We start from the raw sequence: 25,289 nt of genomic DNA, 5'->3' as shown, positions 1-25,289 counted from the left end.
TTAAATAGCGAAATAAATACAAATAAAAAAAATATTTAGTTAAAATAAGAAAATATGAAAGACCATTTTCTGAGTTAGTTTGATAATTTTGAAAACAATGCATTTATATTATATAGTTCTGCAGTTAAAATTAAAAGATACATATTTATATAATAATACACGTTCTGTTTTATAGATAACTGATCATGTTTTATTTATCGTTTAATAATGGCACGTACGATGACTTAAGGATGTCTGTCATCTGTCGAGAACAAGGCAGAAAGGCACGTAAGTAATGCGAGAAAACGGACTTTATTATTTCTTGTCAGTTGGAGTCGACAAAACGAGTGATTCGAATGCCGAACGTGCGCCAGTCGTTTATTGTTGTAAAGTGTTTGCTTAAAAAGAAAAAAATTCGAAACCAATTTAAGTTTTAAATCAACTTTGTTCTATATTTAAAGGTAAGTAAAATATTTCAGAAACAATCTAATTTACACAAATGTAAATATTTATTTTACTATTTTTACTTTCTTTGACAAATTTATTTTTTATTATTAACATTGTTATTATTATCATTATTATTATTATTATTATTATTATCGATAGTTCCAGAAAAATTAACTCCAGGGAATTTTCCAGAATTTCAGATTTATTTTAGTTTTCTATTATAAAATAATAAAATATTGCATAAATAATATATCATTTTTGTTTGTTTTATTTTTATTGTTTACTTACTAATCAATCTTTTACGTCCGAGAAATAGTAATTATAGTGAAGGAGAATAATTAGTTTACTCCAACGTTTCGAAATCTAACTGATTTCCTCTTGAGGGAGTCAAAAAAATTAATAACTAAACAGTCGTCATCAAGAAATAAAAATAAATTCACCCATCAGTAAACTAATTTTTAAAAACTATTTGTCCGAATGTTTTTGTTTTATTCTCCTTCACTATAATTGTTTACTTACTATTTAATTTTAATATTCATTTTGTTTTTTGCTATTCGTTCAAAATTTACGAATTGAGTCGCTTTTATTTTATTTCTGTTTTTTTTATTTGTTTAATTAAAATTTAATATTGAATAGAAATTTCAAGTGCTTAAAAATCGATTTCAAAAATTAACCCACGGTTACCACAGGTCAGGGAATTTAGGAAAAACTCAGAAAATTTTATCAAAAGTACTGGAAAAATATTCAATTTCTAGAATTCACATAAAAATTTCAGAATTCTATTGTCTATTATTATGTCTTTAAAAATATTGAAAAGATTTAATTTAATTTTTAATTTCTTCTACTTCTGACAATAATCGAACTTTACAGATTTAAATTTGAATTTATACAACTTTAATAAAATTCTCCAAAATAAAAATTTTAATTTAATTCTTTAAAAAGAATTTCATTATTTTAACAAAATTACCATAAAATTCTTCAAACCAATTCAATTATTTTTAAAAAAGAAAAAAAAGGTAATAAAATTCTTCGCAAAAAGATTATATTATTTTCAAGACAATTTTAATAAAATTTCTCGAAAGAATTCATTTATTTTTAATAAATTTTAATTAAATTCTATATAAGAATTTAATTATTCTGAATATAATTTTAATAACATTTCTCAAAAAAATTCAATTATTTTTTTAAATTTTTACAAATTATTTTCAATAGGGGAGAATGGGGAGTTACGAAGCACGCTTTGTTTATGAGTTGTAACTTCAAAAAAATTTTTTTTTAAATTTTCTCCACTTGAATCTTTAGAGGGTCTTCAAATATGCTTACTGGTTGAAGAATTTGCATGAAATAAAATAAAATCGACAATTTTTTTCAGTTGGGCCAAAAAGCTGCTTTTTCAAGTTTTTAAAAATCATGGGGAGTTGTGAAGCACTACTAAAAATCGCTAAAAATGATATTTTTTGGTAAATATTCTTTATTGAGATTTTGCATAAATCCTTTTGAATATCGAAAACCTAATCATTGCTGGTTATTATATGGGTGAACTTATCTTTTTGATTTGTTCGCGAATTTTGTAAGAATTCTACAAAAAGGAACACTCAAAAAAACTTTATAAACGAAAAGTTGAACACACTGTCTTGAAAGATATGCAAAATATCTGCTATCGAAATGAATCCAATTAAAAAACGAAGATATTAGGTGAAAAAATATTGAGAGTAAGTGACATCTATCAAAACAATTACTATGCGAGATCTATGGCCGTGCTTCACAACTCCCCATGCTTCATAACTCCCCATTCTCCCCTACAATTTTAATAAGTAAAAAATTTTGCATAAATTCAATTATTTTCAAAAAAAAAAATAAAATTCTTCCAGGAATTCAATTATTTTGAAGACAATTTGAATAAAACAATTGAATTACTTTCAATACAATTGTATTGAAAGTAATTCTTTGAATCAATTCAATTATTTCTAATAAAATTTTAATAAAATTTTTCGCAAGAATTCAATTATTTTTATAAATAATAATATTCGTCGCAAGAATTCAATTTAAAAAGACAACCTAATAAATTTTTTAAATAATTTTACTAAAAAAATTTTAAATAATTTAATTTCAAAAAATTATAATAAAAAAGTTCTAAGAAATATCTACTATTTAAAAAAATAGTTGAATAGATTTTTTTTTACTATTTTTACAAATAATTGAATTTCAAATTAAAATTTTAGAAAATTTGAATTAAAAAAAATTTTTTTTTTTCTTTAAATAATTAATTGAATTTTTAAGAAACTTTCTCAAAAATTATTCCAAATAGTTAAGTTAGAGAAGAATTTTAATTAATAATTCTAGAAAATAGTTGAATTGATGTCTTGAAAATAATTTTGGATAAGTTACAGTATCAATTCTTATAAATTGTTGAATTTTGAAGGAATCGAACATTTTTAAAATCTTAATTCCTGTGGAAAAATAATAATAATGATTAAAAATTTATTAAAAAAAACTGTTGACATTTCGAATAATTTTTCAAATAAAGATATTCAGAAATAAATGTATTACAAACTCTTTATATCTAATTATTTTTAGAATGAATTAAAATATTTTTTAGAGTCAGAGAAAAAGTCAAAGTTCTTTATGGAAATCAGGGAAAAGTCAAATTTTTGTGGCAGCCCTATAAATCTTTTTTTTTTTTTCTAAAAGAAAAATTTTCAAGTAGAATATTTAGAAACTTCTGTAAAGATAATTTGAAACTGAAAAATAACTAATTTTTATGAATTAGAGAAAGTTTTTAATTGGACGTCCCATTTAATCTATAAATTCAGGGCCATATTTAAGTATTCTTAAGGCGATTTACTCAGATGTAAAATACGTCAGTACTTGTCAGAATACAAAACAATATAATGAGATAAAAAAAAGAAATACTTCGCATGGCTATAAAATATTTTAATATTTTATTAATATTCATCAATTAATTATTATTTTCGATAAAATTTATTTGTTTCGAAAAAAAATCCATTTTAACAATTTAATTTCATGATTTATTGCTGTGTTTGTTTCAGACAAAAGATCCTCATTTCATTTGAATATTAAAATGTCAAGGGCAATAGCGAATTTGAAAAATTTTGAGGATTCATTAAGTTCATTTCATGGTAATGTCAATGGAACTCGAGGACGAAGGCGAAATAGTCTCGCCGCCAATCTTCACGCAAATCACGTAATTTTCGGAGGTTCGTCAAATTCTGATGTTATGGAATTTGCACGCCGAAGATTGAGTAATGTAAGCGATGTTGTTTCGAGAAAATTATCTCGTACAATTGGATGGAAACCTATTTTTGCTCCCGTTGAAGAGACCGTCTCACAAGTACTTTTTTTTATCTTTTTCCCTTTTAAATTCCAAATATTTGTAATTTTAATATAAAAGACTTTCTTTATATTAAAATTACAAAGAATTACATTACAAAATTTTTTATAATGATTAAAAAAATTGATCTTGGAGAAATAAAAAATATTTAAATACACAGAGTTCGGCTCTCTGCGCTCAGTACATTCGGAATCGATTAAAGAGATCAGGAATTTATCATCGAAAATTGGGTCTGAAACGAATGAGAAGTTCAACATTATTGCCGGACATAACAATTGTCAAGGAGGCTTGTCCAGTGCTCATTGCAGTTGGAACTGAATTAGAGAAGGAGCATCCGAATATTTATGTGAAAATTGGAAGACAAGTGGGATGCGGATGTTTTTCCGATTATTCGGTAGGTAATACAATGACTCACGTATCGCGAGAAATTATTCGTCACGACATCACTTGGAGTAAAATTATTGCAATCTACGCGGTTGCTGGTGGCATTTCTGTGGATTGTGTTCGACAAGGAAAACCCGAATTTCTTCCCATTATTCATAAAGTGGTTGCGAATATTGTCGAAAAAGATCTCGCCCTTTGGATTGAAACAAGCGGAGGATGGGTAAATATAGCTTTTGAATTAAATTTCTTCCTTGAAAAAGTTGTAATAATATTTAAAATCTCTTTCATTTCTAGAGTGCTTTTGTATCTCGATATAGATTACCTCCAAAAACGTCAGAATGGAATGCCAAAAAGCTTACCTTCATTGCTTCAGTAATTACTCCGATTTTCATTGTTTTGTGGATTTTTCTAAGACTTCTATTATATTGACTTCTATTTCAATATATTAAATGCATTTTAATATATTACTTCCATTCGAATATATTATCTCCATTACAATCTATTCTATAAAGTGCAGTGTGGAAATTTCTTCAAGTGCCAGGTGCAAAAAATAATTCAGGATTCCACGCATACACCATAAATTATTCAAGGTGAGGAAATTAATCTATCATTTGATTCACTATTTTGACTTTTTTCAATTTCATCCAAGTCTCTCAATCTGCTGAAATTTTCCTGAAACAATTATTAAACAGTTAGGAACAATTAAATTATTAAAAACTATCAAGACTAAATTTTCCTTTCCCATTGTTACTTTAAAAGATTTGCTTTTTAAAATTTAATGAAAATTCTTCATTTTTTAAAAAATATAATTTTTCTAACACTTTTTCCTTAAATTTAATTATTTGAACAACTCGTATAGAAATCGCCAAGATATTTCTAACAGCAATTTGAATGTAAGATATTTTTGGTTAAATAATTGAACTTTCCAATGGTACTCGAGGACCACTGGAACTATCCTGGTAATAGGTTTATTCTAAATTTTTTTAAATTCAATTATTTTCCAAATTTTCAATTAGAATTCTTCAAAAATACGATTATATTTCAAAATAATTTTTAAAAGTAAACAAATAAAATTTATTAAAATATTAAATTTATTTCAATGAAATTTGACAACATTTTCAATTTTTTAAAATTATTTTAGGAAACACAATTATTTTTAAAAAATTTTATTAGGTACAATTTTTCAAGAAAAAAATTTTTTACGGAATTGCTAAATTAAATTATATTTTAAAACTTCAATAGGTACTTTTTGTTAAGAAAAAAATTAAAAACTTATTCTTATTCATTTTTTCACAGGAATTAAAATTTCGAATAAGTTTAATGAAAAACCTCATGAAATTTAATTATTTCTAAAAATTGCAACTGTAATTCTTCCAAAATTCAATTATTTGTTTAGAATTTTTTAAATTAAATTATTCAAAACTTTAAGAATTTTTAAGGAAACATAATGTAATTAATAATTTTTTAAAATAAAAATTTAATTATTTTTATACCTACATTTGCTTCCTTTAAATTTTCAAAGAATTTATTTAAAAAATTTTTTTAAATTCAATTAATTCTTAAAATTTCTGTTATATCGCTTTAAATATTCAATTATGTATTTTCTAAAAAAATTAAAAAAAATTTAAAAAAAAAAAAAAAAAATTAAATTAAATAAAAAATTAAATTAAATTAAAATTTTATTTTTTTTTATTTTTTTATTTTTTTTTTTTTTATTAAAATTTTATTTAATTAATTAAATTAATTAAATTAAATTAAATTTAAAAAAAATTTTAACTCTAATTTTTTTTAATCAATTCATATCAGAATTCAACTACGAGAATTGAATTATTTATATAGAATAATTTTTGTAAATTCATAAAATAATGTATTTTCAAAAATACAATTATATTTATAATTCTTAACTTCTTCCACCTTCAAAAAACTTTAATTACTATTTTTCAAAAACCTAATTTTTTCAGAAGTTCCAAATTAAATCTTTCAAATTTTAATCATTTTTGTAAAATAAATATTTAAATACTTATTGTTCTTTATTTGCTTAAAATTTCGAAACACTTTTAATGTAAACCCATTGGAAAAATTTGTTATGAAAATTTAAACAACAAGTCTTCCAAAATTCAATTATTTTTTTAGAATTTTTGAATAATGTTATTAAAAACTTTTTGAAATTTACATAATTATTTCTAAAAAATCCTACTTTAACACTTTTAATTATTTATTTATTTATTTTCTAATAATAATAATTTAAAATTATTAATTTGTTATATTTTAATTAAATTATATTTCAGGCCTCGGGTCGACTTTAAGGCGCAAAATGTTCAAAACGTTGAAAGATCAACTCCTCGAATATTCAAAACTTGAAAAATCCAAAATGTCGAAATTTTAACTCCCTGAATGTTCAAAAACTAGAATATTCTTTAAAACCTCGAAAGATCAATTTCGAATGCTCAAAATCTAAAAAATTAAAATCCTCGAAAGTTCAACTTCCCGAATGTTCAAAACATCGAATATTGAAAGTAAAACGTTGAAAAAAGAAAGTAATAAATAATAATCAAAATATACCTTTGTATTTGTTTTTGAAATATTTGACAGTAGAGCAAGGAAACTTTGATTTGTTTCTTGCTTATCCAATAATTGAAGATAATTTTGCCTCGCACTAAGAATTTCCGTCAGTTGCTTTTTATGTTTTAGCGCAAGTTCAAGAGCCCTTGAAAATTTAAATTATGCATTAAATTATTATTAAAAAGTATAATTTTAATAATAATACTATAGTAGTTTACCTGTTCCAATTGTAAATTTGAATATTAATTCGAATCGCTTCATTCACTAAACCATTCTGAAGTAATATACCTTCCGCTGCCAATAAATCTCCCGCGAGTAAAGCCGTTTCTGCCAATAGTTCGGATTTCTTCGACAAGCCCTATTTAAGATTAAAAATTACGTTGTGAAAAATCCAAATCGCTGAATATTAACTATTAACTAAACATATTTTTTTATTATGAAAGAATTAAAATTCTCTGTAAACCTATAGAAAAAGAAAAGTAACGTTTTTTACTAAATGGAAAGTTTACTTACAAATATATAATTATCGGAATTTTTACGTAAGATTACTACCTTAATGTACTGAATGAATTCAACTTTGTCAAATCTGCCAATTGCTGCACAAGCTTCTTCAGCAACTGTCAATTCTTTGCTGTCTATTGCCATGACTGCCATGCAAGTCCATAGAATTTCATTCTGTCGAGAATATTGACAATATTAACAATTTTTTTTCGTATGTAAAGAGTAATTTAAAAAAAAATTACCTGTGCAATTCGACAAAGTGAAAGTGCTTCTGACCAACGGTTCTGTAAAATATGTCTATGTAAATTAGTAAAGAATGTATAAAAAGAAGAAACGACTAAAGCTCCATCACCTCGTCTAACAGTGACCATTCCATTTTGAACCCTCACAATACTCGGTTGCTTTCCATATTCGCTGAAAAACAAAATTTTTTTTTATTTATTTCATTTTTTTCAATTTAATTAATTTAATTTAATATATTTTTTGAAATTTTATTTTCCTTGTTATAAAAATATATTTTCGAATTAAAAATACAATTTTTAATTCAATAAAATTAAAAATAAAACCAAAACAGTAAAATACTTGAGTAGAAATCATACCTATTTTCTTTATCGATTCTCGTTTTTTTAATTGCCTTTCGATCACTATAATGAACGCAATTTGGACAAAGCCAAACCGACAGTGTTGCGTCCAACATTGCGACTAGAACGTCAGCATCACATGCCCAAACAATGCTCTGAGCCATGACAGCTAAAAAAATTTGATTCGGAATTAAAACAAAAATTCTAAGTCACAGTAGTCGAAAGTTTTGCCTTTTGACTTGAGTATTAAGTAGAAAGTAGAATTAAATAAAGACATTTGAGTTGTAAATTAAAAAGTATATGATTTATTACCAATTTTGCAAACTCGACCAAATCCAGTAGATCTGATGGAGACTAGAAATAAATCCCTGTTAATGTCGATAACTGCCAACTGACGATTATTTATCCCACCAACGTGATTTAAAGCCAATTGTTTAACATTCTCCAAGTGAACATACGACTGAAGTTCTGATATTGGTTTCGCATAGGAAATGTCCAACACGTGCAGTACTATTGCAAACGTTCCTTAATATATTAAATATATTAAATCCGATATTAAATAAAAACACGGAGAGAAATGGATATTTAAGGTAAACATCTAGATGTTAAAGTTTAATATTTTTATTTTTTAACATAGGGACAGCTATCTAGATATTAAAAGTAAATATCTGGATGTTAAGCGTTAATATCTAGCATGTGATTTGAATATCTAGATATTGAAGTTTAATATTTTTGATGTTAAGAGTTAATATATTTTTTCAATATCTACTTTTGAATATCCAGTTTTCTCCGTGAAGAAAAGTAAATAATTCGAAAAAGGAAACGAATTTTCTAATTACTTACATTTTTCACTACTTTGATCTCTGACAACTAATGTATCAGAACACAAGGATATGCTTGACGGATGCAACAATTCTTGAGACATTCCTTTCCATTTCGGAGTACCCAATGATCGTCCTTGATAATTGTAAAGAGTTATTATGTTCCATTCAACTAACAGAAAATGTCTACAAAAAAATTCGAAAATTAATTATCAATGTGAATTATATTTGAATAATTTTAAATGAAACATAATAAATTCAAAATTAATTCAATTAATTATAATTACATATATTATTTTTTAGTTTTAGTTATATTTAGTTAGAAAAAAGAATAATAATAAATAATTTAGTTATAATAATAATGAATTATTTCAGTCAAGTGTTTAAAATACTTTTCTGCAAGAAGAACCGTTGACACTGAGCCACTTCTTAAATCAAATATTGCCGGAGTATTCCAATTTAGTGTCGAGTAAATATGACATTGACTGGGAGTGATGACAACCAAATGATCAAATCCAAATTCCAGTAGAACAACTCTGTCGGCTATTTCTAAAATTTCCCGACATTCTGTGCCTATTTCTTTTATTTCTATTGCTTTTCGCCTTATAAGAGTTGCTTCGAAATTATTCCACTCTAATTTCCTGTAAATTTCAATTATTTTTTTTCTGTAATGAAACTTTGTTATTTTTGTTAAAAAATTGTAATTTAAATTACCTGTCAATTATATGAGCTGTGAGAACTATTCCCCTTCCGCATGCCATTGCCACTTGTGTACCGTCACTAGACCAAGCGATACTAAAAACACTGCCAATATTTAATTTTTCCAACGAATGTGACCACTAAAAAATTAACATTCATAGTAAAATATTTATAGGCAGATAATTAAAAATATTTAATAATAACAGTAATAATAATAATAATAGAAATGATAATGATAATAACAGTAATAATAATAATAATTACTCCAGTTTTGTCACAAAGTTTAACAGTATTAAAAGAACCAATTGAAAAATAATTTCCAGAATTGCACCAATTGACGGAAGTTATCGGATGTTCATTGACACCACTACTGTAAAGTTGATTTCCAATTGTGTCCCAAACCTTGCATATTATGACAAAAATATTAAAAATTATAAATCAAATTATTGATTTGGAAATTTTTTTGAAAATAATCACTCACTTTGTATCGACAATCTTCTCCACCAGTGACAATAAGATCATTACACTGATTCCATGACAATGAAAGTATTAGGCCATCGTGAGCCATCCACTAAAATAAAATTGTATTTTTTTTTTAGTTTTTTCTTCTAGAATTTAAAATAATAACAATGATTTAAAAAACTAGTGTCAAAGGGTTGTCACAAATATTTAATTTTGTTTTTCCCTCACTTTTCCCTAATTTCCAGACAAAATTTTTACTTTTTCCCTGACCATAATGAAAATTCTGATTTATTCTAAAAATTATTAAATACTCAAAAAAAATGTTGTAATACTTTTAATTACAAATTTATTTCATTGTAAAATTATTTGAAAACATCAATAACTTCATTTTTAAATAAGTATTTAATCATTATTGTTTTTCCATAGGAATTAAGATTTTCAAATTTTCAAATTTAAACTTTTGAAATTTAAATTCTACGATGAGTTTTATTATTTATAAAAATAATTGAATTTCTAAAAAGAAATTTATTATTTATGAAAATAATTGAATCCCTTTTCAAAAATAATTAAAATTCAATCAAAAAAATTTATTCAAGGAGTTGAAACCAATATAATTGAATACCTTCGACGAATTTTATTATTTATGAAAATAATAAACTGAATTTTTGCGAAGAATTTTATTATTTATAAAAGTAATTAAATTCTTGCAAACAATTATATTAATGTTACTAAAAATAATTTTAATTCTTTAAAGAAATTCATTAATATTTTTGAAAATAGTTAAATTCTTTCTAGGAATTCAATTCGAATTGTATTGAAAATAATTTAATTTCTACGAAGAATTGTATTACAATTTTCAAGAATAATTGAATTTTTCGAAACATTCATTTAAAATTGTATTAAAAAATTTTAAATAATTCGAATTAAATTAAATTAATTAAATAATTAAATTCCTGTTAAATTTTAATTATTTATGAAAATAATTAAATGTTTGCGTGGAATTTCATTAAAAATTTTTTTAAATAATTGAATTCTTTTAGAAAAATTTACTGAAATAGTATATTGAAAATCATTAAATGCAGGAAAATTTTGAAAATAATCCAAAATTTATTTTAGATAATAATTTTATTAGATACTTCTGAAAATAATTGAAATTTTTTAAAGAATTTTTTGAAAATTTTGAACATTTTAGTTTTCAAAAACCTTTGTTCTTTAATATTTCTAGTGAAATTTATTAAAAATTGAAATTTTATGAAATTTCAAATTAAAATCTTTTGAAGTTCATCTAATTATGAAAATTGTAAACGCAACTCTTTTAAAATTCAATTAATTTTGAAATATTTAAGTAAAATTATTCATTAAATAATTTATCAATAATAATTGGATGATAGTTCTCAAAGAATGAAGTTATTTAAAAAGAAATTATTGTCAGAAATATAAAAAATTGAAGGTTTTGTATTAGAATTCGTGATAATTTCATAGTTTATGAGGCAAACGAAAAAGACAAAAAAATTCAGAATTTTCTTATGAATTCTAAAAATTTAGTTTCTTCCAGTACTTTTAATAAAAATCCCTGACTTTTCCCTGATTTCCCTGACCTGTGGCGACTCTGTGTAAATTTTAAACAAGAAATTACCTTCTGTGGTTTTGAATTTGAACTAAGTGATTGTAAAATAAGATTAGCTCCTTGAGAATAAAGAATCACGGAAGAATTGGGACTCCAGGCTGCTGTCATAATTGGTAACGTTCCTCTAACTAATGTCGATCGTAACATTCCACTACGTGACCATATTTTAATGAGTCCATCTTCTCCAGCTGCAAATCAATTATTTTATTATGAAATTAATTATTGTTCGGCCGTTGAATGTTTGGCCACTAAAATTAATAAATTATAAGTAAATTTTGAAAACATTACTTAGTAATTAAATTTATAGTAAATTTAAAAAAATAATTTTATAATTTTTTTCTTTTACTACTTTAAAAATAAATATATTAATTTTTTTTTTTTTATTTAATTTTTAATACCAGTGAAAAATGCAGAACCATCGTAACTCCATCTTCCAACAAGAGTTGCGCCTACATGAGCAGATACACTTTTTTCAATTCGGCCACTTTTGCTTATCAAATAAAATTTCCCTTTAAAAAGAAAATTACAATTTTACTAAATTATCAAAATTTGTATTTTATTCTCAAAAAAATAACTAACCGTCTGTAGTTGTTATTAAGAGAACATCCAACGATTGTTTCTTTGATGAAGAAATTGTCGTTTGAGATGGTCGAGGATAATATTGCATATCCGTTGGATAAAAGTCTGAAGGGAATTCCGCAACAACAGAGGAATTTAACATTCCACTCTCCAAGTGCCAACATATTAATTGATGATCTTCACTAAAGAATAAAATTCTCCTTATTAGAAAATAATTTATCAAAATAGAATATTCTATTTGTTTATACAAAAAAAGCAAACTCTTTCAATTGATACTATTGTTTAAATTAAAATTACAAACCCGCAGGAATATATTTCATCTGTAGAACTCCATGCAACACAAGTTACTAATTTTATACTATTCTTTCTCTCTTGTAATGAAATTTTAAATCTCATTGTTCTTTGTGATAAATTATAGTTATTAAATTAAATTAATTATACTACTATTTGGAAAAATTAATAATTACATTTATTGTGAAATATTTATTTACTTTGTGTACGTGACAATAAACTTGTGACATCTTTTTGTTTTGACAGGTTACCATGACAACGGAACATGTGGGTATTAAGCCTCATTCACCAGTATCTATTCTCAACATTTTAAATGTTTTCATTATGGCTATATATAGGAATGTAACTCTGTAACAATAGGTTCGCGAAAGTCGTTCGCGAACGCAAAGCATGAGTTAGAAAAGGACAGAGATATATTTGTGTCCTTGTCTATCGACTTTCGCGAACCTATTGTGCGTTGGACTTAAGAATCTGGAAACTCATCATTACCGCGCCAATTTCTAATAATTTGAATTTTATTTATTATTATTGTTTTTATCTATATTCTATTTAATATCTCTACCTATTAATTACTCAGGGCTCGAAGTAGGTCCGTAAATCCTGAAAAAGTCCGTAAAAGTCCGTTTTTTTGAAAAAAGGTCCGTAAAGTCCGTAATTTCATTCAAAAAGGATGAAAAGTTTGTAAATTGTACGATATAATTTGGAGAATTTTAGAGAAATTACAAATGATTGCAGAAATTCAATTATTTTTAAAAGTAATAAAATTCTTCGCAAAGATTAAATTATGTTCAAAAATTTTTTTAAATTCTCGTCAAAATTTCAATTATCTTTAGAAATATTAAAATTTTATTCTTCTCTGAAATTCAATTATTTTCAAAAAATCTTTAAAACATTGTCAACATTTCAATTATCTTTATAAATAAATAGCAAAATTCTTCGACAAAATTCAATTATTTTTAAAAATTTTATTAAAATTCGTTAAAAAATTTCAATTATTTTCATAATTAACAATAAATTTATCACACGAATTCAATTATTTTCTAAATAAGTAGGGGAGGGTGGTCCCATACCGACCCCCTAAAGTGCAAAGGCTAAAAAATGTGCCAAAAATGTGTTTCTTTGTCTTCGTCAAAATTTTTTTGAGTAAAGGAACTATTTTTCAATGTTTTCTGACGGTTGCCGAGGTTTACTTACTAATCAATCTTTTACGTCCGAGAAATAGTAATTATAGTGAAGGAGAATAATTAGTTTACTCCAACGTTTCGAAATCTAACTGATTTCCTCTTGAGGGAGTCAAAAAAATTAATAACTAAACAGTCGTCATCAAGAAATAAAAATAAATTCACCCATCAGTAAACTAATTTTTAAAAACTATTTGTCCGAATGTTTTTGTTTTATTCTCCTTCACTATAATTGTTTACTTACTATTTAATTTTAATATTCATTTTGTTTTTTGCTATTCGTTCAAAATTTACGAATTGAGTCGCTTTTATTTTATTTCTGTTTTTTTTATTTGTTTAATTAAAATTTAATATTGAATAGAAATTTCAAGTGCTTAAAAATCGATTTCAAAAATTAACCCACGGTTACCACAGGTCAGGGAATTTAGGAAAAACTCAGAAAATTTTATCAAAAGTACTGGAAAAATATTCAATTTCTAGAATTCACATAAAAATTTCAGAATTCTATTGTCTATTATTATGTCTTTAAAAATATTGAAAAGATTTAATTTAATTTTTAATTTCTTCTACTTCTGACAATAATCGAACTTTACAGATTTAAATTTGAATTTATACAACTTTAATAAAATTCTCCAAAATAAAAATTTTAATTTAATTCTTTAAAAAGAATTTCATTATTTTAACAAAATTACCATAAAATTCTTCAAACCAATTCAATTATTTTTAAAAAAGAAAAAAAAGGTAATAAAATTCTTCGCAAAAAGATTATATTATTTTCAAGACAATTTTAATAAAATTTCTCGAAAGAATTCATTTATTTTTAATAAATTTTAATTAAATTCTATATAAGAATTTAATTATTCTGAATATAATTTTAATAACATTTCTCAAAAAAATTCAATTATTTTTTTAAATTTTTACAAATTATTTTCAATAGGGGAGAATGGGGAGTTACGAAGCACGCTTTGTTTATGAGTTGTAACTTCAAAAAAATTTTTTTTTAAATTTTCTCCACTTGAATCTTTAGAGGGTCTTCAAATATGCTTACTGGTTGAAGAATTTGCATGAAATAAAATAAAATCGACAATTTTTTTCAGTTGGGCCAAAAAGCTGCTTTTTCAAGTTTTTAAAAATCATGGGGAGTTGTGAAGCACTACTAAAAATCGCTAAAAATGATATTTTTTGGTAAATATTCTTTATTGAGATTTTGCATAAATCCTTTTGAATATCGAAAACCTAATCATTGCTGGTTATTATATGGGTGAACTTATCTTTTTGATTTGTTCGCGAATTTTGTAAGAATTCTACAAAAAGGAACACTCAAAAAAACTTTATAAACGAAAAGTTGAACACACTGTCTTGAAAGATATGCAAAATATCTGCTATCGAAATGAATCCAATTAAAAAACGAAGATATTAGGTGAAAAAATATTGAGAGTAAGTGACATCTATCAAAACAATTACTATGCGAGATCTATGGCCGTGCTTCACAACTCCCCATGCTTCATAACTCCCCATTCTCCCCTACAATTTTAATAAGTAAAAAATTTTGCATAAATTCAATTATTTTCAAAAAAAAAAATAAAATTCTTCCAGGAATTCAATTATTTTGAAGACAATTTGAATAAAACAATTGAATTACTTTCAATACAATTGTATTGAAAGTAATTCTTTGAATCAATTCAATTATTTCTAATAAAATTTTAATAAAATTTTTCGCAAGAATTCAATTATTTTTATAAATAATAATATTCGTCGCAAGAATTCAATTTAAAAAGACAACCTAATAAATTTTTTAAATAATTTTACTAAAAAAATTTTAAATAATTTAATTTCAAAAAATTATAATAAAAAAGTTCTAAGAAATATCTACTATTTAAAAAAATAGTTGAATAGATTTTTTTTTACTATTTTTACAAATAATTGAATTTCAAATTAAAATTTTAGAAAATTTGAATTAAAAAAAATTTTTTTTTTTCTTTAAATAATTAATTGAATTTTTAAGAAACTTTCTCAAAAATTATTCCAAATAGTTAAGTTAGAGAAGAATTTTAATTAATAATTCTAGAAAATAGTTGAATTGATGTCTTGAAAATAATTTTGGATAAGTTACAGTATCAATTCTTATAAATTGTTGAATTTTGAAGGAATCGAACATTTTTAAAATCTTAATTCCTGTGGAAAAATAATAATAATGATTAAAAATTTATTAAAAAAAACTGTTGACATTTCGAATAATTTTTCAAATAAAGATATTCAGAAATAAATGTATTACAAACTCTTTATATCTAATTATTTTTAGAATGAATTAAAATATTTTTTAGAGTCAGAGAAAAAGTCAAAGTTCTTTATGGAAATCAGGGAAAAGTCAAATTTTTGTGGCAGCCCTATAAATCTTTTTTTTTTTTTCTAAAAGAAAAATTTTCAAGTAGAATATTTAGAAACTTCTGTAAAGATAATTTGAAACTGAAAAATAACTAATTTTTATGAATTAGAGAAAGTTTTTAATTGGACGTCCCATTTAATCTATAAATTCAGGGCCATATTTAAGTATTCTTAAGGCGATTTACTCAGATGTAAAATACGTCAGTACTTGTCAGAATACAAAACAATATAATGAGATAAAAAAAAGAAATACTTCGCATGGCTATAAAATATTTTAATATTTTATTAATATTCATCAATTAATTATTATTTTCGATAAAATTTATTTGTTTCGAAAAAAAATCCATTTTAACAATTTAATTTCATGATTTATTGCTGTGTTTGTTTCAGACAAAAGATCCTCATTTCATTTGAATATTAAAATGTCAAGGGCAATAGCGAATTTGAAAAATTTTGAGGATTCATTAAGTTCATTTCATGGTAATGTCAATGGAACTCGAGGACGAAGGCGAAATAGTCTCGCCGCCAATCTTCACGCAAATCACGTAATTTTCGGAGGTTCGTCAAATTCTGATGTTATGGAATTTGCACGCCGAAGATTGAGTAATGTAAGCGATGTTGTTTCGAGAAAATTATCTCGTACAATTGGATGGAAACCTATTTTTGCTCCCGTTGAAGAGACCGTCTCACAAGTACTTTTTTTTATCTTTTTCCCTTTTAAATTCCAAATATTTGTAATTTTAATATAAAAGACTTTCTTTATATTAAAATTACAAAGAATTACATTACAAAATTTTTTATAATGATTAAAAAAATTGATCTTGGAGAAATAAAAAATATTTAAATACACAGAGTTCGGCTCTCTGCGCTCAGTACATTCGGAATCGATTAAAGAGATCAGGAATTTATCATCGAAAATTGGGTCTGAAACGAATGAGAAGTTCAACATTATTGCCGGACATAACAATTGTCAAGGAGGCTTGTCCAGTGCTCATTGCAGTTGGAACTGAATTAGAGAAGGAGCATCCGAATATTTATGTGAAAATTGGAAGACAAGTGGGATGCGGATGTTTTTCCGATTATTCGGTAGGTAATACAATGACTCACGTATCGCGAGAAATTATTCGTCACGACATCACTTGGAGTAAAATTATTGCAATCTACGCGGTTGCTGGTGGCATTTCTGTGGATTGTGTTCGACAAGGAAAACCCGAATTTCTTCCCATTATTCATAAAGTGGTTGCGAATATTGTCGAAAAAGATCTCGCCCTTTGGATTGAAACAAGCGGAGGATGGGTAAATATAGCTTTTGAATTAAATTTCTTCCTTGAAAAAGTTGTAATAATATTTAAAATCTCTTTCATTTCTAGAGTGCTTTTGTATCTCGATATAGATTACCTCCAAAAACGTCAGAATGGAATGCCAAAAAGCTTACCTTCATTGCTTCAGTAATTACTCCGATTTTCATTGTTTTGTGGATTTTTCTAAGACTTCTATTATATTGACTTCTATTTCAATATATTAAATGCATTTTAATATATTACTTCCATTCGAATATATTATCTCCATTACAATCTATTCTATAAAGTGCAGTGTGGAAATTTCTTCAAGTGCCAGGTGCAAAAAATAATTCAGGATTCCACGCATACACCATAAATTATTCAAGGTGAGGAAATTAATCTATCATTTGATTCACTATTTTGACTTTTTTCAATTTCATCCAAGTCTCTCAATCTGCTGAAATTTTCCTGAAACAATTATTAAACAGTTAGGAACAATTAAATTATTAAAAACTATCAAGACTAAATTTTCCTTTCCCATTGTTACTTTAAAAGATTTGCTTTTTAAAATTTAATGAAAATTCTTCATTTTTTAAAAAATATAATTTTTCTAACACTTTTTCCTTAAATTTAATTATTTGAACAACTCGTATAGAAATCGCCAAGATATTTCTAACAGCAATTTGAATGTAAGATATTTTTGGTTAAATAATTGAACTTTCCAATGGTACTCGAGGACCACTGGAACTATCCTGGTAATAGGTTTATTCTAAATTTTTTTAAATTCAATTATTTTCCAAATTTTCAATTAGAATTCTTCAAAAATACGATTATATTTCAAAATAATTTTTAAAAGTAAACAAATAAAATTTATTAAAATATTAAATTTATTTCAATGAAATTTGACAACATTTTCAATTTTTTAAAATTATTTTAGGAAACACAATTATTTTTAAAAAATTTTATTAGGTACAATTTTTCAAGAAAAAAATTTTTTACGGAATTGCTAAATTAAATTATATTTTAAAACTTCAATAGGTACTTTTTGTTAAGAAAAAAATTAAAAACTTATTCTTATTCATTTTTTCACAGGAATTAAAATTTCGAATAAGTTTAATGAAAAACCTCATGAAATTTAATTATTTCTAAAAATTGCAACTGTAATTCTTCCAAAATTCAATTATTTGTTTAGAATTTTTTAAATTAAATTATTCAAAACTTTAAGAATTTTTAAGGAAACATAATGTAATTAATAATTTTTTAAAATAAAAATTTAATTATTTTTATACCTACATTTGCTTCCTTTAAATTTTCAAAGAATTTATTTAAAAAATTTTTTTAAATTCAATTAATTCTTAAAATTTCTGTTATATCGCTTTAAATATTCAATTATGTATTTTCTAAAAAAATTAAAAAAAATTTAAAAAAAAAAAAAAAAAATTAAATTAAATAAAAAATTAAATTAAATTAAAATTTTATTTTTTTTTATTTTTTTATTTTTTTTTTTTTTATTAAAATTTTATTTAATTAATTAAATTAATTAAATTAAATTAAATTTAAAAAAAATTTTAACTCTAATTTTTTTTAATCAATTCATATCAGAATTCAACTACGAGAATTGAATTATTTATATAGAATAATTTTTGTAAATTCATAAAATAATGTATTTTCAAAAATACAATTATATTTATAATTCTTAACTTCTTCCACCTTCAAAAAACTTTAATTACTATTTTTCAAAAACCTAATTTTTTCAGAAGTTCCAAATTAAATCTTTCAAATTTTAATCATTTTTGTAAAATAAATATTTAAATACTTATTGTTCTTTATTTGCTTAAAATTTCGAAACACTTTTAATGTAAACCCATTGGAAAAATTTGTTATGAAAATTTAAACAACAAGTCTTCCAAAATTCAATTATTTTTTTAGAATTTTTGAATAATGTTATTAAAAACTTTTTGAAATTTACATAATTATTTCTAAAAAATCCTACTTTAACACTTTTAATTATTTATTTATTTATTTTCTAATAATAATAATTTAAAATTATTAATTTGTTATATTTTAATTAAATTATATTTCAGGCCTCGGGTCGACTTTAAGGCGCAAAATGTTCAAAACGTTGAAAGATCAACTCCTCGAATATTCAAAACTTGAAAAATCCAAAATGTCGAAATTTTAACTCCCTGAATGTTCAAAAACTAGAATATTCTTTAAAACCTCGAAAGATCAATTTCGAATGCTCAAAATCTAAAAAATTAAAATCCTCGAAAGTTCAACTTCCCGAATGTTCAAAACATCGAATATTGAAAGTAAAACGTTGAAAAAAGAAAGTAATAAATAATAATCAAAATATACCTTTGTATTTGTTTTTGAAATATTTGACAGTAGAGCAAGGAAACTTTGATTTGTTTCTTGCTTATCCAATAATTGAAGATAATTTTGCCTCGCACTAAGAATTTCCGTCAGTTGCTTTTTATGTTTTAGCGCAAGTTCAAGAGCCCTTGAAAATTTAAATTATGCATTAAATTATTATTAAAAAGTATAATTTTAATAATAATACTATAGTAGTTTACCTGTTCCAATTGTAAATTTGAATATTAATTCGAATCGCTTCATTCACTAAACCATTCTGAAGTAATATACCTTCCGCTGCCAATAAATCTCCCGCGAGTAAAGCCGTTTCTGCCAATAGTTCGGATTTCTTCGACAAGCCCTATTTAAGATTAAAAATTACGTTGTGAAAAATCCAAATCGCTGAATATTAACTATTAACTAAACATATTTTTTTATTATGAAAGAATTAAAATTCTCTGTAAACCTATAGAAAAAGAAAAGTAACGTTTTTTACTAAATGGAAAGTTTACTTACAAATATATAATTATCGGAATTTTTACGTAAGATTACTACCTTAATGTACTGAATGAATTCAACTTTGTCAAATCTGCCAATTGCTGCACAAGCTTCTTCAGCAACTGTCAATTCTTTGCTGTCTATTGCCATGACTGCCATGCAAGTCCATAGAATTTCATTCTGTCGAGAATATTGACAATATTAACAATTTTTTTTCGTATGTAAAGAGTAATTTAAAAAAAAATTACCTGTGCAATTCGACAAAGTGAAAGTGCTTCTGACCAACGGTTCTGTAAAATATGTCTATGTAAATTAGTAAAGAATGTATAAAAAGAAGAAACGACTAAAGCTCCATCACCTCGTCTAACAGTGACCATTCCATTTTGAACCCTCACAATACTCGGTTGCTTTCCATATTCGCTGAAAAACAAAATTTTTTTTTATTTATTTCATTTTTTTCAATTTAATTAATTTAATTTAATATATTTTTTGAAATTTTATTTTCCTTGTTATAAAAATATATTTTCGAATTAAAAATACAATTTTTAATTCAATAAAATTAAAAATAAAACCAAAACAGTAAAATACTTGAGTAGAAATCATACCTATTTTCTTTATCGATTCTCGTTTTTTTAATTGCCTTTCGATCACTATAATGAACGCAATTTGGACAAAGCCAAACCGACAGTGTTGCGTCCAACATTGCGACTAGAACGTCAGCATCACATGCCCAAACAATGCTCTGAGCCATGACAGCTAAAAAAATTTGATTCGGAATTAAAACAAAAATTCTAAGTCACAGTAGTCGAAAGTTTTGCCTTTTGACTTGAGTATTAAGTAGAAAGTAGAATTAAATAAAGACATTTGAGTTGTAAATTAAAAAGTATATGATTTATTACCAATTTTGCAAACTCGACCAAATCCAGTAGATCTGATGGAGACTAGAAATAAATCCCTGTTAATGTCGATAACTGCCAACTGACGATTATTTATCCCACCAACGTGATTTAAAGCCAATTGTTTAACATTCTCCAAGTGAACATACGACTGAAGTTCTGATATTGGTTTCGCATAGGAAATGTCCAACACGTGCAGTACTATTGCAAACGTTCCTTAATATATTAAATATATTAAATCCGATATTAAATAAAAACACGGAGAGAAATGGATATTTAAGGTAAACATCTAGATGTTAAAGTTTAATATTTTTATTTTTTAACATAGGGACAGCTATCTAGATATTAAAAGTAAATATCTGGATGTTAAGCGTTAATATCTAGCATGTGATTTGAATATCTAGATATTGAAGTTTAATATTTTTGATGTTAAGAGTTAATATATTTTTTCAATATCTACTTTTGAATATCCAGTTTTCTCCGTGAAGAAAAGTAAATAATTCGAAAAAGGAAACGAATTTTCTAATTACTTACATTTTTCACTACTTTGATCTCTGACAACTAATGTATCAGAACACAAGGATATGCTTGACGGATGCAACAATTCTTGAGACATTCCTTTCCATTTCGGAGTACCCAATGATCGTCCTTGATAATTGTAAAGAGTTATTATGTTCCATTCAACTAACAGAAAATGTCTACAAAAAAATTCGAAAATTAATTATCAATGTGAATTATATTTGAATAATTTTAAATGAAACATAATAAATTCAAAATTAATTCAATTAATTATAATTACATATATTATTTTTTAGTTTTAGTTATATTTAGTTAGAAAAAAGAATAATAATAAATAATTTAGTTATAATAATAATGAATTATTTCAGTCAAGTGTTTAAAATACTTTTCTGCAAGAAGAACCGTTGACACTGAGCCACTTCTTAAATCAAATATTGCCGGAGTATTCCAATTTAGTGTCGAGTAAATATGACATTGACTGGGAGTGATGACAACCAAATGATCAAATCCAAATTCCAGTAGAACAACTCTGTCGGCTATTTCTAAAATTTCCCGACATTCTGTGCCTATTTCTTTTATTTCTATTGCTTTTCGCCTTATAAGAGTTGCTTCGAAATTATTCCACTCTAATTTCCTGTAAATTTCAATTATTTTTTTTCTGTAATGAAACTTTGTTATTTTTGTTAAAAAATTGTAATTTAAATTACCTGTCAATTATATGAGCTGTGAGAACTATTCCCCTTCCGCATGCCATTGCCACTTGTGTACCGTCACTAGACCAAGCGATACTAAAAACACTGCCAATATTTAATTTTTCCAACGAATGTGACCACTAAAAAATTAACATTCATAGTAAAATATTTATAGGCAGATAATTAAAAATATTTAATAATAACAGTAATAATAATAATAATAGAAATGATAATGATAATAACAGTAATAATAATAATAATTACTCCAGTTTTGTCACAAAGTTTAACAGTATTAAAAGAACCAATTGAAAAATAATTTCCAGAATTGCACCAATTGACGGAAGTTATCGGATGTTCATTGACACCACTACTGTAAAGTTGATTTCCAATTGTGTCCCAAACCTTGCATATTATGACAAAAATATTAAAAATTATAAATCAAATTATTGATTTGGAAATTTTTTTGAAAATAATCACTCACTTTGTATCGACAATCTTCTCCACCAGTGACAATAAGATCATTACACTGATTCCATGACAATGAAAGTATTAGGCCATCGTGAGCCATCCACTAAAATAAAATTGTATTTTTTTTTTAGTTTTTTCTTCTAGAATTTAAAATAATAACAATGATTTAAAAAACTAGTGTCAAAGGGTTGTCACAAATATTTAATTTTGTTTTTCCCTCACTTTTCCCTAATTTCCAGACAAAATTTTTACTTTTTCCCTGACCATAATGAAAATTCTGATTTATTCTAAAAATTATTAAATACTCAAAAAAAATGTTGTAATACTTTTAATTACAAATTTATTTCATTGTAAAATTATTTGAAAACATCAATAACTTCATTTTTAAATAAGTATTTAATCATTATTGTTTTTCCATAGGAATTAAGATTTTCAAATTTTCAAATTTAAACTTTTGAAATTTAAATTCTACGATGAGTTTTATTATTTATAAAAATAATTGAATTTCTAAAAAGAAATTTATTATTTATGAAAATAATTGAATCCCTTTTCAAAAATAATTAAAATTCAATCAAAAAAATTTATTCAAGGAGTTGAAACCAATATAATTGAATACCTTCGACGAATTTTATTATTTATGAAAATAATAAACTGAATTTTTGCGAAGAATTTTATTATTTATAAAAGTAATTAAATTCTTGCAAACAATTATATTAATGTTACTAAAAATAATTTTAATTCTTTAAAGAAATTCATTAATATTTTTGAAAATAGTTAAATTCTTTCTAGGAATTCAATTCGAATTGTATTGAAAATAATTTAATTTCTACGAAGAATTGTATTACAATTTTCAAGAATAATTGAATTTTTCGAAACATTCATTTAAAATTGTATTAAAAAATTTTAAATAATTCGAATTAAATTAAATTAATTAAATAATTAAATTCCTGTTAAATTTTAATTATTTATGAAAATAATTAAATGTTTGCGTGGAATTTCATTAAAAATTTTTTTAAATAATTGAATTCTTTTAGAAAAATTTACTGAAATAGTATATTGAAAATCATTAAATGCAGGAAAATTTTGAAAATAATCCAAAATTTATTTTAGATAATAATTTTATTAGATACTTCTGAAAATAATTGAAATTTTTTAAAGAATTTTTTGAAAATTTTGAACATTTTAGTTTTCAAAAACCTTTGTTCTTTAATATTTCTAGTGAAATTTATTAAAAATTGAAATTTTATGAAATTTCAAATTAAAATCTTTTGAAGTTCATCTAATTATGAAAATTGTAAACGCAACTCTTTTAAAATTCAATTAATTTTGAAATATTTAAGTAAAATTATTCATTAAATAATTTATCAATAATAATTGGATGATAGTTCTCAAAGAATGAAGTTATTTAAAAAGAAATTATTGTCAGAAATATAAAAAATTGAAGGTTTTGTATTAGAATTCGTGATAATTTCATAGTTTATGAGGCAAACGAAAAAGACAAAAAAATTCAGAATTTTCTTATGAATTCTAAAAATTTAGTTTCTTCCAGTACTTTTAATAAAAATCCCTGACTTTTCCCTGATTTCCCTGACCTGTGGCGACTCTGTGTAAATTTTAAACAAGAAATTACCTTCTGTGGTTTTGAATTTGAACTAAGTGATTGTAAAATAAGATTAGCTCCTTGAGAATAAAGAATCACGGAAGAATTGGGACTCCAGGCTGCTGTCATAATTGGTAACGTTCCTCTAACTAATGTCGATCGTAACATTCCACTACGTGACCATATTTTAATGAGTCCATCTTCTCCAGCTGCAAATCAATTATTTTATTATGAAATTAATTATTGTTCGGCCGTTGAATGTTTGGCCACTAAAATTAATAAATTATAAGTAAATTTTGAAAACATTACTTAGTAATTAAATTTATAGTAAATTTAAAAAAATAATTTTATAATTTTTTTCTTTTACTACTTTAAAAATAAATATATTAATTTTTTTTTTTTTATTTAATTTTTAATACCAGTGAAAAATGCAGAACCATCGTAACTCCATCTTCCAACAAGAGTTGCGCCTACATGAGCAGATACACTTTTTTCAATTCGGCCACTTTTGCTTATCAAATAAAATTTCCCTTTAAAAAGAAAATTACAATTTTACTAAATTATCAAAATTTGTATTTTATTCTCAAAAAAATAACTAACCGTCTGTAGTTGTTATTAAGAGAACATCCAACGATTGTTTCTTTGATGAAGAAATTGTCGTTTGAGATGGTCGAGGATAATATTGCATATCCGTTGGATAAAAGTCTGAAGGGAATTCCGCAACAACAGAGGAATTTAACATTCCACTCTCCAAGTGCCAACATATTAATTGATGATCTTCACTAAAGAATAAAATTCTCCTTATTAGAAAATAATTTATCAAAATAGAATATTCTATTTGTTTATACAAAAAAAGCAAACTCTTTCAATTGATACTATTGTTTAAATTAAAATTACAAACCCGCAGGAATATATTTCATCTGTAGAACTCCATGCAACACAAGTTACTAATTTTATACTATTCTTTCTCTCTTGTAATGAAATTTTAAATCTCATTGTTCTTTGTGATAAATTATAGTTATTAAATTAAATTAATTATACTACTATTTGGAAAAATTAATAATTACATTTATTGTGAAATATTTATTTACTTTGTGTACGTGACAATAAACTTGTGACATCTTTTTGTT

At 24.3% G+C, this 25,289-nt stretch overlaps 3 protein-coding genes across 6 annotated transcripts; 1 reads left to right on the top strand and 2 right to left on the bottom strand.

Annotated features, from left to right (window-relative positions):
• The first annotated feature begins 313 nt into the window (after positions 1–313).
• Positions 314–19,486, top strand: LOC122509874 (bcl-2-related ovarian killer protein-like). Of its 4 annotated transcripts, none has more exons than XM_043624172.1 (5): positions 314–440; positions 3,477–3,778; positions 3,939–4,382; positions 4,457–4,752; positions 6,451–6,721. In XM_043624172.1, exons 2-4 carry the CDS (start codon positions 3,509–3,511, stop codon positions 4,589–4,591), a joined length of 849 nt encoding a protein of 282 aa, XP_043480107.1. In that variant the 5' UTR covers positions 314–440; positions 3,477–3,508; the 3' UTR covers positions 4,592–4,752; positions 6,451–6,721. The 4 variants fall into 4 exon arrangements, with proteins under 4 accessions (XP_043480107.1, XP_043480105.1, XP_043480109.1 ...); XM_043624174.1 differs by lacking the exons at positions 314–440; positions 3,477–3,778; positions 3,939–4,382; positions 6,451–6,721 and adding exons at positions 16,242–16,543; positions 16,704–17,147; positions 17,222–17,517; positions 19,216–19,486 and having other exon boundaries at positions 4,616–4,752; XM_043624170.1 differs by having other exon boundaries at positions 3,939–4,752.
• On the bottom strand, positions 4,598–12,524 carry LOC122509871 (intraflagellar transport protein 80 homolog). The gene is made up of 16 exons (XM_043624168.1): positions 12,296–12,524; positions 11,995–12,176; positions 11,814–11,924; positions 11,425–11,603; positions 9,808–9,897; positions 9,591–9,728; positions 9,342–9,466; positions 9,020–9,268; positions 8,650–8,813; positions 8,119–8,316; positions 7,825–7,975; positions 7,468–7,639; positions 7,277–7,399; positions 6,943–7,082; positions 6,725–6,869; positions 4,598–4,834 (listed from the first exon to the last, which is right to left on the bottom strand). Exons 1-16 carry the CDS (start codon positions 12,388–12,390, stop codon positions 4,748–4,750), a joined length of 2,349 nt encoding a protein of 782 aa, XP_043480103.1. The 5' UTR covers positions 12,391–12,524; the 3' UTR covers positions 4,598–4,747.
• Positions 17,363–25,289, bottom strand: LOC122509873 (intraflagellar transport protein 80 homolog). The gene is made up of 16 exons (XM_043624169.1): positions 25,061–25,289; positions 24,760–24,941; positions 24,579–24,689; positions 24,190–24,368; positions 22,573–22,662; positions 22,356–22,493; positions 22,107–22,231; positions 21,785–22,033; positions 21,415–21,578; positions 20,884–21,081; positions 20,590–20,740; positions 20,233–20,404; positions 20,042–20,164; positions 19,708–19,847; positions 19,490–19,634; positions 17,363–17,599 (listed from the first exon to the last, which is right to left on the bottom strand). The coding sequence occupies exons 1-16, from the start codon at positions 25,153–25,155 to the stop codon at positions 17,513–17,515; spliced, it is 2,349 nt and encodes a 782-aa protein (XP_043480104.1). The 5' UTR covers positions 25,156–25,289; the 3' UTR covers positions 17,363–17,512.

This window comes from Leptopilina heterotoma, unplaced genomic scaffold, assembly GCF_015476425.1.
Source record: "Leptopilina heterotoma isolate Lh14 unplaced genomic scaffold, ASM1547642v1 Lhet_63, whole genome shotgun sequence".
NCBI lineage: Eukaryota > Metazoa > Arthropoda > Insecta > Hymenoptera > Figitidae > Leptopilina > Leptopilina heterotoma.
The sequence above is the reverse complement of the archived record's forward strand: the minus strand, read 5'-3'. Positions and strand labels throughout refer to the sequence as shown.

Excerpts from the sequence above, each read along its gene's own strand:
- LOC122509874 (XM_043624171.1), top strand. The coding sequence starts at position 16,274 with ATGTCAAGGGCAATAGCGAATTTGAAAAATTTTGAGGATTCATTAAGT. Across the intron at positions 16,544-16,703 it reads TTGAAGAGACCGTCTCACAA|AGTTCGGCTCTCTGCGCTCA; the intron begins GTACTTTTTTTT and ends TTAAATACACAG.
- LOC122509871 (XM_043624168.1), bottom strand. The coding sequence starts at position 12,390 with ATGAGATTTAAAATTTCATTACAAGAGAGAAAGAATAGTATAAAATTA. Across the intron at positions 8,814-9,019 it reads ACGGTTCTTCTTGCAGAAAA|ACATTTTCTGTTAGTTGAAT; the intron begins GTATTTTAAACA and ends ATTTTTTTGTAG. Across the intron at positions 7,400-7,467 it reads CACTTTGTCGAATTGCACAG|AATGAAATTCTATGGACTTG; the intron begins GTAATTTTTTTT and ends TATTCTCGACAG.
- LOC122509873 (XM_043624169.1), bottom strand. The coding sequence starts at position 25,155 with ATGAGATTTAAAATTTCATTACAAGAGAGAAAGAATAGTATAAAATTA. Across the intron at positions 22,494-22,572 it reads GAGAAGATTGTCGATACAAA|GTTTGGGACACAATTGGAAA; the intron begins GTGAGTGATTAT and ends ATAATATGCAAG. Across the intron at positions 22,034-22,106 it reads ACAGCTCATATAATTGACAG|GAAATTAGAGTGGAATAATT; the intron begins GTAATTTAAATT and ends TGAAATTTACAG.